The 13,958-nt window shown below is 33.2% G+C and overlaps 1 protein-coding gene across 5 annotated transcripts in view; it reads left to right on the forward strand.

The window, feature by feature from the left end:
• DPYD (dihydropyrimidine dehydrogenase) overlaps positions 1–13,958 on the forward strand; it is an 860,002-nt gene that overhangs the window by 94,873 nt on the left and 751,171 nt on the right. For 3 of the 5 annotated variants that reach the window (XM_077987630.1, XM_015145562.3, XM_077987635.1), the window contains one exon: positions 7,229–7,311. The exons of the other annotated variants lie outside the window; for them this stretch is intronic. In XM_077987630.1, the coding sequence (XP_077843756.1) occupies positions 7,307–7,311 (5 nt within the window). In that variant the 5' untranslated portion in view covers positions 7,229–7,306. The remainder of the gene's footprint in view (positions 1–7,228; positions 7,312–13,958) is intronic. 5 annotated transcript variants of the gene reach the window in all.

Below are 13,958 nucleotides of genomic sequence, written 5' to 3' on the forward strand. Positions count from 1 at the left end.
TATATTTTTACATACATGTTTTCATTTACTTTAACCTTTATAATAACACTTTGAGTGGGTAATACTTTCATCATCTTCAGTGAAACCTTCATTTTATGAAGGACTATTTGCAGACTGAGAGGTTAAGCATTTTCCTAAGAACATAAGCTGTTTAGTTGCAGAGATGAAACTCAAAAACAAATTTTCTCTCTGCATAGCTCCTACCTCTCCTATTGCATTATATTGTATTTCACTGTGACTCATGTAAGATTCTTCTAGACAGGGCCTGACTGTAAGCTGCCCACAATTAGTGAAATGACATTAGCTAAATATGATTACCTCTTAATGTTCCCTGAAAGGATTAGACTAGTTAAGACACACCAAAGGGAAAAGCAATTATCTATTGAAATATGAATCTCTTGATTAGAACTGGAAATCATATATTGATAGTAGAATGTTCATCTAGAATTTTTAAAAATATGAATATAGTAATTATTTCTTACTTGTACTTGTAAAGAACTTTGGCAGGGCTAATTTTGAGACTTCTTGTTGAGTGCAAAAATTAAGATACAACATTTTCCAGGATGAGTAAGTTCACCTAATTGACTCAATTTTTTTTTTTTTTTAGAGGAACCTGGACCTTAGGAAATTCTAACTACATGAGAAATGCATGTACTTGTATTACGTTTTCCCAATTTACTTTATGTCCTAAAGAAAAGCTTTGTATTAACCAACATTGAACTGCCTTAGAATTGTAGCAGTACATGTTGGAGTGTGCCATTTTACTTAAATATTCCTCATATGTTAAAATATGAAATGTATCATTGCCTCCATGGTGGTTTCCTTTGTGATAATTCTCTGAGGTTCCTTCAAAATTTAGTATCCTAACTAAATTTTCAACCACTCAGATTTGTAATTATTACTAATATATCACAATACATGGCAATGGATGTGAGGCATATTTACTTTACAGCAATTACTCTATTGGCTACTTTTTTTTGAAAATAAGGAGTTAAAAAAAGTTTTTAAACCTTGGTGTCTCAGTGATTAGCATACTATCTAGCTCCCATTATGTTCTAAGTAAATATTGAATGAATGAATGAGTGAATGACTGGTTTTCATTTCTAGCTTGGCAACAGGATTGACTTTTATATCTTTTTTTAATTAGCAATTTAATATTTGAACTTAAGATGCTTTATTGTCAAACAGCAATAGAAAATTTGCCAATTTTTGGACCCCTTGTTTCACGAGGTTCTTGGACTACTGATTATATTTGTAACTTCCGTATCTAAACTGTCTAGGTCCATTGTGAAATCATCCTCTCTGATACTAAAATTTGGTGCACATAGACATTGGGCCATAGATGGGCTTCAGGGGCTGTATTGGCCCACTGAAATTGTATATAGCATAGCATATTGTGTACTTGTGTGTATGTACTTTTGTGCAAATGTATTTTTTTAAGGGAAAGCGTCATGGTTTTCATTATGCTCTCATAGGAGTCTTATGACCAAAAGGTTTAAAAAATTCCATAACGACTCTTTTTCTTTTACTTTATTATTCATAAAAATCACCTGGTAAACATGAAAAATGCGCATTTTTTTCTATTTCACCATATAAAATCTGATCCATTAGGATTGAGTTGGGGTTCATGGATACTCTTCTTCTGTTTATTCTTTCCTCTTTTTCCACCTTTATTGAAAATGTCATTGCTCAGGTCCTAATGGATTTACATATATTACCTCATTTAATCTTGCTGACAGCTCTAGAAGGTAAGTATATTTCACGATGAGGAAACTGAGTTAATTAACTTGCCTGAGGACTTAGCTGGTAGACAGTGATGGTAAGGTCTGAGGCTAGAGCCAATTTTATTACCTTAGCCCTCCCGCCCTTTTTTTTCTCTTAGTCTGGAAAATTTTAAATCATTTCAGAGACACATTTGGAAGTAACAAACTCATAGTCATCTCTTGTTCCAAGAGAATTACTTCCTTTCGCTCCTCTGTATTCTTACTACATGTGAGCAAGTTGAGGTCTTGTCTTACTTACCTGCATATCCCTGTGCGTAGTATTATCCCTGACATGTAGTAGATTTTCAAGACTTTTTTTTTCTGAACTGAAATTTAATTCATTAACTTGAGCCTTTGTTACTTAGTAATTCTGAGACTTAAACTCCAATAGCTATGCCATTAACTCTTTGTGACTTTTCATTTATTAAAATTGATTTCCTAATTTATTTAATTTAGATAGTATATAAATTTTAGATCTGACTTAGTTTTAGTTATCATAATTAAAACATAAAAAATGCAGTCCCATGGAAATAAAGTCCTTTGGAATTATCAGTGATTTGTTTTATTTAATAATCTAATTTGCTAGCTATTCTTTTTTTTTTTTTTTTTTGCACCTGTTTCTACCTCCAGAATCTGTAGATATTTGGTTGAATTTTGTGATTTTTTTTTTTTTTTGGTATAATTTGAGCAAAGATAACTCAGTGAATTTTATTTAAATTTATCAGCGTTCATAAATTTCCTTGTATATTATTTTCTTTCTTGTGACTGTTCGTGTTCTACTTATTTGTTTCATTATACTTTTATAGAATCCTTAACACAGATGAGATATAAAATACTATGAAATCTATCACAGTTGAAACTCTAGACCTTCCCTCAACCCATGGGGATTCATTTGGCAGGAGGCCACCAAAACCAGTTCTTTTTGATGCTTAGTTTCCAGTTTCTACTTTAATTGCTGCCAAAATCTGAACACATAGGAATTTAATTGCTCATTATATTTGTCACGGTGGTGTCACAGACCCAAATAAAGACTGTTGCATGCAAAATATTTATGGGTATTAATTTGGCCTAAATGTGTATATTGGATTCCATATTTTTCTACATTATAAAGTATAGCACTTTCAGACAGATGTGAGACAGAATCCTGCAAGAGCTTCTGCTCCGTTTGACTCTACTAGTAAACTATTATCCATCCAGCTCAGTATTTAAATTTGACGACACCTAGAGGAAAGCCTATTCAGAACTTTATTATATTCGCTTATGCAGTTTACTCTTTAGAAGCAGTCTCGTGAGGAGTTTGAGTCTGGCTTTGAGGCTAGACTACTTGGGTTCAAATCCCTGCTTTATCCCTTACTAGCTATATGACCCTGGGCAAGTTATCTTAATCTCCCCTGTGGTTGTTTTCTCATTTGTAAAATAGGAATACATATGGTTGTCATGCAGATTAAATGGTTAGATTTCCTAGAAAAAGTACCTAACCCAGAGTAACTACTCAATATTAACTGGTTTACTATAATTAATACACACACACACACACACACACACAAAATACATTATATATTAAAGGTATAATGCGTACCATGGTTGCTGCTACAATTTTTTTTGAATTTTCAGTTTTCTACTAATTAATTAGAGCTAACCTGTGCCTGTTATATTATATGGCATGTCTGGTCAGCATTAAATTTAATACCTTTGTGACCTTCCATTTTTCCTGTGTATTCCCACTTTCTTGCTCCATGTTGTCTAGGCTAGCAGGCCTGCTTTTTGTTCCAGTATTTTATTACTAATCACTGATTATTTTTGTTCTTCTGCTTGCTGTTCTCAGGAGTTTATTCGTTCATTCTCTCTGTCCCCTTTTCTCTTTTTACCCGTTGCCTTTTCCTTTTTTCTGCTTTGATGGTTGTAGGTTTCTCATGCGATTATATTGGTCAAAGGAAATTAGGAGGCACTTGAAGGGGGGAAATCACAAGCAACTACCACAAATAAGATAACTTTTTTGAATTTTTGTGAACTTTCCTATCCTGTAAAGTAAGTCCCCTATGTCATACTTATCACTGAAATCATATTCTGGGACAGTCCTATACTAACCTATAGAATCTCCAAGAATGAATAACATTAATACTTGTTGATTATAAATAATTTACAGTTTTTCTCAGATCCATGCTCACATAAACTGGGCTGAGAACAGATTTTGATGGGAGGCCGCTGGCTCAATGTTACAAACTACAGTTGTCCCTAATGTTAGATAAGTGTTATTGGTGGTGAACATGACAGTGAATCTGTTTGCCCTTTACTCAGTGGATATTTGATGCTTACTTTTATTTATGGAGAAGTTTGAGCAGATAAAGATGTTAGTTGCTTGAAATACTTATTCTATATGGCAAGAGTCTAATATTGTCTGAAATATAATTCAAATCATGTGTCTGTTACTTAGTGCTTCTATATATGGTTCTTGAAGCATAAAAAATAGATTTGATTTCAATTTTTGTATACAGAAGTATTTTTATTCAAGGTAATAGTTAACTGTTTAAATGCTGCAGTGCTTACTTATTTCCTTTATTGTTCTGTTGGGCATAATAAACTTTATGCAGACACAAAGTGTGAAACATGGAGCTTTCGTTCTTCTGTTAGTTAGCTTCATACTCATTTTGGGTTTCCCATTCCACATCAAGGCAGAATGTGCCATTTTAACCACTTCCTGATAAAGTTATTATTAAGGTTGAGGCTGCTTCTCATTATAGTGAAGGTACTCTGGAACACGATATTTCAGCTGAATCAGAAATTTGGCTGTCCTCCATTCCTGGCATCACTGAGAGCTCAGTGTGGCTACTCAGTGTGGCTACTACAGGCTCTGTGTGTCCACATGTCCACTTTCTCTCTCTCTCTCTTTTTTTTTTTTTTTTTGAGATGGAGTCTAACTCTGTCGCCAGGCTGGAGTGCAGTGGCGCGACCTTGGCTTACTGCAACCTCTACCTCCTGGGTTCAAGGGATTCTCCTGCCTCAGCCTCCTGAGTAGCTGGGACTACAGGCGCGTGCACCACGCTCAGCTAATTTTTGTATTTTTAGTAGAGATGGAGTTTCACCATGTTGGCCAGGATGGTCTCTGTCTCTTGACCTCGTGATCTGCCCACCTCGGCCTCCCAAAGTGCTGGGATTACAGGCATGAGCCACCGCGCCCAGCCTTCTTGCTCTTATTTTAATCCAAGAATGCATTTATCTCCTGTCTCTGTGGCTAGAAAAACTAGATAGTCAAGTAATCTTCCAACCCTGCTGTTTATGCTAGGAATGGATCTTAAAAAATTTATGTCCACTAATTTTGTTATTTCTTTAATTATTTTATGAATTTGTTCCTCTACAGTGGCAGAAGCCCAAGTAAAGTTAAAAATTACAGTAGGATACACACATAGGTTTATTGTGTCACTATTCACAATAGCAAAGACTTGGAACCAACCCAAATGTCCGTTATTGATAGACTGCATAAAGAAAATGTGGCACATATGCACCATGGAATACTCTGCAGCCATAAAAAAGGATGAGTTCATGTCCTTTGTAGGGACATGGATGAAGCTGGAAACCATCATTCTCAGCAAACTATCACAAGAACAGAAAACCAAACACCACATGTTCTCACTCATAGGTGGGAATTGAATAATGAGAACATGTGGACACAGGGTGGGGAACATCACACACTGGGGTCTGTCTGGGGGTGGGGGGCTGGGAGAGGGATAGCGTTAGGAGAAATACCTAATGTAAATGACAAGTTGATGGCTGCAGCAAGCCAACATGGCACATGTATTCCTATGTAACAAAACTGCATGTTGTGCACATGTACCATACAACTTAAAGTATAATTTAAAACAATAAAAAATTTAAAAAAAAATTGCTGTAGGATTGGCAAAGAGGGGGAAGCTGATGGGGAATTTCAGGGGCAAAAAGAAACAAAAAATTGTATTTATTTTTTCTTAATGGTCTCAAGCAACAACATTTATAACTTTGAGAAAGTTTTTAAATTTCTTTAATAGGACACAAATACACTATACTTAAATTAGAAAAATAACAAATTTGATCTCAGCTAAGCAATTCTCTTCATGAAAAGACACTTCTAAAAATGTGAGAAGACAAGAAACAAAAGAGGATATTTTTAATGTATACACCCAAAAAGGATTCTTGAAAAATATATAATTTTAAATATTTTAGATTAATTTTGGTAATTTCAAAGATTTTAATTATAGCAGTATACAACTGTATGTGTTTGTTAAAAGGATCTTTGCCTTAATTTGACCTAGTTTTAAAAAATGTCAAAGTTAAAAATAGTGGCTTATATACCAATATATTTCAAATCAATTCTTATACATTGGGAATTATTAATATAATTTTTGTAATTTTGCAGAGTTCAGCATACTTACGCAAGAATAGAAAGAACATATTAATACTAAAATTTTGTTATTTAGTTTTTCTTTTTGTAAAATTAACTAATACACTAAATCCAGTTATTTTGTTACCTAAATACCAGTAAATTCCATAAGAAATCTAGGGTGCCAAAAGATTCATATATATATAATGTATAATTATAATATATAATATATAAATATAAAATTTCTACAATTTATGCCCTCAAAACTTGAGTACTGTCAGATTAAGTGAGTTTTAAGTTTACATAATTATATTGAGAATTGTAGTAAAAATTTTTTAAAGTACTTTTGGAAAATTCTGTCTAGTATTGCTATAGTATTATACCAAAAAGTAGAAACACTTATGAAATGTAAACTGCTTATGTCATATTTACTCAATCTTAAAATTCTTCTAAGAACCTGATCTAATTTTCACTTAATTTTAAGCATTGGACTTATTTAGTTTCACATATATGTGTGTGTGTGTGTGTGTGTATATATATATATATATATGCACAGTTGTAAATATTACACCTAATATTGTTATTTAAAGATCTGATTATAAAATTTGATTCAAAAATTTTGATACTTTTATTATTATATCTGTGCTCTATACCTTCATCTTAGTCAGTGCTAACTTGTTTAAAACTTGGTATTGTATACTGTTTATGGTGATTTAAAACTTACTCTAATGGTTTTCTCTTTTGAGTTTAAATTGGATTTTCTATACTTAAGATTATTTTAGAGAACTAATTTTTATTCCTCCAAACTTAAGAAGTTTTCCTTCTTTTATAAATTCATTTCTTGTGTTTATCCACTTTGAAAAATTGATAATGAGACTCCACTTTGAAAAATTGATAACGAGACTTCTGTGACAGCTGTATCATAAAATGTTTTTATTTTGTTTCTGTTGGATTTAACTGTCAATTTTAATGAATCCTACCCAATTAAAGTGGTATGCATATTTTTCATGAGTCCATGATCAATATAATCAATTACATTTTTGCATAACAGCATAGATATAATTTTTCTCAGGATCTTAGAGAATTAATGCAATTTTTAAATATGTTGCAGAACTGTGAGAAGCTAGAGAATAATTTTGATGACATCAAGCACACGACTCTTGGTGAGCGAGGAGCTCTCCGAGAAGCAATGAGGTAAGTCTGGGTCACCATAGCAACAGTCACAGATGTGGTAAAGAAAAAGTCATTCTTCATTATTTGGGGAACAAATGAGTTCATTGCCACCATTCAGCTCTGTTCTCTAAGGTATTAATTTGTCAGTGGAGAGACTTCCCTTGAGGCTGTACTTTGGTTTTGAAGCTGCATAAATGTTAAGCCTCAGTGCACAGTAAAAAATGTAAATGTTTAATTTGTTACTTAAAATGCTTAAGGGGTGTCTTGTTTTATATTTATACTAAACTGTGTGATTGAATGAAAATATTGTTCATCTAAATTCTGCCTGTATATATAAAAAAAAATTGTACGATGGTGCTTTAACTGAGTAGTATTTCCTCCTAATTCATATTTAATTTAAAGAGAGGTACTTACATTTTCATCTTCTATAACATTTTATAGGATTTCATTATATTATAGTATTTTTAGTGATTTATATTTTTGCACTATTACAAAGCATATAATTAACTTCCTTTCAACTACAGTGGTCTATAATGACCCTGACTTGTTTCTTTTTTCATTTCTTAACATCAGTAATTCTGAATATTTATATGAAATTGTCCCAAATTTGATGCCTTTTAAATAACTTGTAGTGAAGCATTTTTCAAATCTATTTGATCAGAATCCAGAAAGGCTTTTTACTAGACATTAAAAATGTGTGGGAAATAAAACTCATCATCCTTAGAGTGAGAAAACAACAAATGATAGTAGTCTTAAAAGTTCTGAGCTTGGATATTTGAGTAGCATAATTTCCAATATCTTTGTAAAGAAACAGTGTATTTATATTTATTTAGCCTATAAAATTAAAATAGATTTTAAAAATATGCCTTCTTCTGTCTTATTGCTCATTTTTCAAGGATGTTAAGGCTAAAAAGATTAAAATGAGAGAAAGGATAAACCTAAGAGGCTTCCTAGAAAGGTAGTTCAGATACAATTTTGTTATTGCCAGCACACAGTTACCATATACTTTAGTTTAGAAGCTGCTCTCATTTAGTAACCTTCCTTTTACCATGCAAGCAGCAGGAGAAAGTAATTAAATTTAATAGAAGCTGCCCTCATTTTGAAGCCACTTCTATTTAAAACCACAGGGGGAGGTAATTAAATTTAATGGAAACAGTAGCTTCTACACAAAGATACATGGTACTTCTGTATAGATGATTATGATGTCACAAAAAGAGGAATAATATATTACTAGTATGAGAAATTACCAGCTGGAGCAAGTGAGCCTATTTTATTGTTAATGTCTTTACTAATAAAAAAAGAGGGAAAAATAAAACTGAGTACACAATAGAGAATTTGTATCTATGTAAAATACAATCAGATATTCTCAGAAAGTTGAAGTTATTGAAAATTTTAGTAAATTAAAAATAAGATGTAAAATATTTGTTTTGGAAAAGGCTAATGCAGAAATTATGAATGAATTTCTGATTTTCACCATACCTAGTGGTTTATCCTAAAGTTACCACTGCTATAAATTTAACATATTTTTGTAAATGCTTATTATGATAAGTTTAAATGCAGTGAACATGCATGTCAATATTTACTTGGAAAACTGCAGTTATACTCTGTATTTTTATATCTATTTATTTTGAAGTAAATACATAGACAAACAGGAAGACAAAGAGGGTGCCACCTCTTATGTTTTGAATAAAATAACTGAAGACCAGAGAGACAGAAAGAACTGAAAAGAGGCAATGTGAATGAAAAATGATGTGAAAGAGGAAAATACAACGAACAAGGAAAGGATATGTAATCAGTGTAGGAAATTTGTCCTCAAGAAAAAAACAAATTGAATTATAAGAATTAACTTCATATGAAGAGATTATTAAATTCTGCCAAGTTTTGTAATACATACCATTTTAGAACATACCAGGATGTCCTGTTTTTAAAAAAAACTAGAGATGAAGTGATGAGAAAAACAAGTATTACCTGACTGGAATAACCTCCCAACCACCCATACTATGAGACAAAGCAGTAGTTTGGATTATTTAAATGAGGATTTAATTTTATGGCTATGAAATGTACTTGTTTGCATAAGTTATATATTTTACACACACACATTATTGGTAATGTCTGGATTCATTAAACACAGTGGAATAATTTAGTAATTAATAGCATACAACAATTTAGTATATGGTGGGTCAGGTGCTTTTTAAAATGTGTTTGGAATATGCTTGAGGTGAAGACCCAGAGACTGAGTGTTTCAGTCTTTTCCCTGGTCCAGAACATTTCATGGTAGCTTCTCTATTAGTCCATTGGACTGGCATAGCTTGGCTATGGGAGCATCCCTTTTTCTTATTAGCTTGATCTCTTTAGCAGCCCTTAAGTGGCTCCAGGTGCCCACAGTGGTGTTCCTGTCCTGAGTGTGTCTAGCCAGGAGCAACTGGAACAGAACTGGACCCACATCTGAAGATTGTCCTATTGTGGCAGCAGTGTTGGGGGGCCTTTCACCATCTTGGGTACCTCCTTATTTATCAGGGTTTTACTATTTCTATGAGCTTAGAAGAGAAAAGAGAGGATTCTTAGCCACCTCATCCAGTCTGTCTTTTTGGTCAGTCTTTGCTCTGCAGTCTTGAATCTGGTCTGTTGTCAGTATCCGAGTTTACAAATCACTTTAGATCCCTCCCATGCTTCCTCCTGATCCCAGTCTTAAGGATGCCCTGAGCCTGTAGCCCTGGTGTGTAAAAAGGACGAGGGGTTACAACCTTCTCTGGAATATACTAGCTAAATAAAACATTAAATAAATACATTAACTGAGGTAGGGAGAGAAAAAGAAGAGGATTAGTGAAGATTTGGGTTTTCAGGTGACTGCAAGATAGCTAAGGTTAACTCGTGTAAATGTGCAATAGGCAGAGGGAAAATAGAATGCAAAAACTCAAGGAAAAGACTGAGAGTTGATGTGCACATTTAAGACTTGTTAGTATTTTGATGCTTGTTGTAGCCAAGGGAAGGCATATGATTTCCAAGAATAGTGCATTGGGATAAGAAAGAAGGAGAGTCCAGCCAGATGTCTAAGAAAATACAGGGCTTAGGAAAATATGTGCCAGAAAAAACATATTTTGGGATTTAAAATTCTGAATAACCTTTTCTAACACAGTAAGACTATACTGAAATATAATGTGCCTAAAAAGAAAAGGATAGAGGAATGGAATTCCTGGCCATTGTTCTGTGGCTCTTAGAGACAGCTAGACCAGTGCTGCCCAGAAGACCTTTCTGTGATGAGAGAAATGTTCTCCATCTGCTCCATTTAGTGGGAGAGCCATCAGCCACATATGGCCACTGAGTACCTGAAATGCGATGAGTGTAACTGAAGAACTGAACGTTTAATTTTACTTAATTTTTATTAATTTAAATTTAAACACTTATATGGGGTTAGTGTCTGTGGTTTGGTCTGTGGTGCCCTAAAGGGATGTTTTTGTGTTGCTAATGTGATACTTGACTGCCTCTCACTTAACAGAGTTCTCAACAATGGAGAGGCCAGAGTGAAGCTAAACCATGTTCACACACATCACACATAGACACACTTACTTTCTTAGAAAACTAACAGTAAAAGGTAGATCCATAACCTGGTAATAGATGTAAAATCAAAACTAAAATATATGATTTGGTAATAGAGGAGACAAGGTAGCTCTTATTTTCTAAAGACATGATTTATACATAGAAAGCCCAACAGAATCAACAACAAAACTTCCCTAAGAATTTGACATCTTTTAATGTGATCATATTCAAAATGAAGGTGGAAATTCTTAAGTTACTGTAAGTGTTACTTAAAACAAATAGTGTCTGTAATTGATAATAGATACTATAAAGGTCTGATGAAGTTATTGTATGATAAAGTACCGCAAGTAATTCAGGACATGTTTAATCCCCCAGTAAATGGTATAAAAGATTTTTTGTTTTTTTTGTTTGCTTGTTTGTTTGTTTTTGCTGTTTGGACCAAAAAAAAAAAAAGACTTTATAGTCTCAGTTCACATGGCCCAAGGGAAATTTCATGCGTTTTTAAAGAGCTAAAGGAAATAAATGAAACAGCCAGAGTCCAGTGGAATATAGAAGTGACTCTTTGAGATTGAGATTGGGGAGCAGATGATACACTAACAAGTAGGTTAAGAAATCACTAAGCTTTGATTCCATTAAAAAAAATACATATGTAACAAACCTGCACGTTATGCACATGTACCCTAGAACTTAAAGTATAATAATAATAAAAAAGAAAAAAAAAAAAGAAAAAAAAAAAAAAAAGCTTCCGTCATTTGCAACAACATGGACCAACCTAGAAGACGTTATGTTAAGTGAATATAAGCTAATCACAGACGGGCAAGCACTGCATGATCTCACTCATATGTGGAATTTAAAGACGGTCGTCTCATAGAAGTAGAGGGTAGAATAGTGGTTACCAGAGGCTTGGGAGAGTGATGTGGAGTGGAAATGAGAAGTTGGTGTTCTGTAGCACAGTAGGGTGACTATAGTCAACGGTAATATATTGTATACTTTAAAATAACGGGAGAGAATTTGGAGTGTTGTCACAGGAGATGGAGACTATCCTGGCTAACACGGTGAAACTCCGTCTCTACCAAATATACAAAAAATTAGCTGGGTACAGTGGCGGGCATCTATAGTCCCAGCTATTCGGGGAGGCTGAGGCAGGAGAATGACGCGTACCGAGGAGGTGGAGCTTGCAGTGAGCCAAGATCGCGTCACTGCACTCCAGCCTGGGTGACAGAGCGAGACTCCGTCTCAAAAAAAAAAAAAAAAGATAAGTGTTTGAGGTGATAGATATGCTAATTACCTTGATTTGATCATTACGCAATCTAATATGTATTGACTGTATCCAATAAATATGTGCAACTATTATGTGCCAATTAAAAACAAACTTATAAAGCTTATGCAAATGGGGAAAATCACAAAATTAAAAGACGTCAATGTACTGTATTGCCATATGTATGACAGATTTTAAAAACTGGGAGCTCAATAGATAATTGGCAAAGTGTGATTAAGAAACCCTTGAAAATATTCAACTCTAATGGCAAACAAAAAGTGTAAATTTCATAAAAAATACACCGATCTCTTGCTTATTGCTGCTAATGCAGTTTGGTGGGAAGGAAGTTTTTGAGTGCTAGAGATGGAATAGTGAGACAGCCATTCTCACAGATGGCTAGAGATGGAATGGTGAGACAGCCATTCTCACATTCTCAGAGGACTGAAAATTACTGCTGCATTTAAGGAAAGGATTGTGTCACTAAGTACTAAGAACCTTAAAACCAACATACCTTTTTGTATTAATTTACCTTCTAGGAATATAGTATACAGAAGCCATAGAAATTATGGATAATATGAATGCGATACTCATATTATCAAATATAACCATGAACAAATTGAACAGAAACTAGTTGTCTACCATTGAGGCAATAGACAAGGAAATTATATACATATATAACATAAGTATATACAAATTTATATATTACATATAAATGTATATTTATTATTTATATATTCATCTTTATAATATTAAAATATTTATAAATTTATAAATTATATAAACTGTATATATACAGATATATAATATATTTATATTTACAGATATATACACAGATTTACATATATTTAAATCTGTGTGTGTATATATATGGAGAGAGAAACAAAATTGCTTGTGGAATATTATCTCAACTGAATATAAAAAATTCAGAGAAAAAAATAGGAATGAAATGTGGCTGTTACATCTGGCTGGTTGGAGTACAGATAATTTTTTGAGGCTTATGCTTTTCCATTCTATATTTTCTGTAATGGGAATATATTATGAATAATTAGAAAAATTGAGAAGGAAAAATGGAGAAAACTAAAACTATGAAATGAATACTAGAATCAACAGTAAGAATCAAATTTGAGACTCCAACTGTAATTTTAGGTAAATTAATTATCTTACTCTTACTTTTTTGTAAAATAGGATTTAAAATCTCTTAGGATTTATATGAGGAACTAGGATATATAGGAGAGAATGCTTTGTAATTTATGAAAAATAATAAAAATAAGGTATAAAATATGTTTGTATACATTATTTCCTTTTAATGATGTATGTGCTTACAAGAATTACATGTGTAATACATAAATAATGGAATTCAATGGAAAAGTTCACTGCAGTCTTAGCATATAGAACACTAGAAGCAGTATATCTTCTCCAACTTCTTCATAGTCCATTGTAGTGCCATGAGTGTGGAAACCTTATACAGGATTTCTGGAAATGATAATCAAAGAAAAGACATTTTAAGGACAGGAAAAAAAGTGCATCATCTCTAGGTCAAATATCTGGTTTATATTATGATAATGAATTTAGAGGTAAAATTCTCAACTTCTTTTCATCATATTTTTTGTTTATCTTGGCTGATTCAACTCTGTAATCATGCCAAGGTGACTTGATTTCTATACTATCATTTTTCGTACCTGTTTTAGCCCCTGTGGTAAATCCTGAACAACAAGAGGAAAGATGCGGCCACTTTTAACATTGTGTTGTAGTTTTTCTTTTTTGTTTGTTTTGAGATGGAGTTTCAGTCTTGTTGTCCAGGCTGGAGTGCATTGTTGCAGTCTTGGCTCACTGCAACCTCCGCCTCCCAGGTTGAAGTGGTTCTCCTGCCTCA

This window comes from Macaca mulatta, chromosome 1, assembly GCF_049350105.2.
Source record: "Macaca mulatta isolate MMU2019108-1 chromosome 1, T2T-MMU8v2.0, whole genome shotgun sequence".
Taxonomy (NCBI): domain Eukaryota; kingdom Metazoa; phylum Chordata; class Mammalia; order Primates; family Cercopithecidae; genus Macaca; species Macaca mulatta.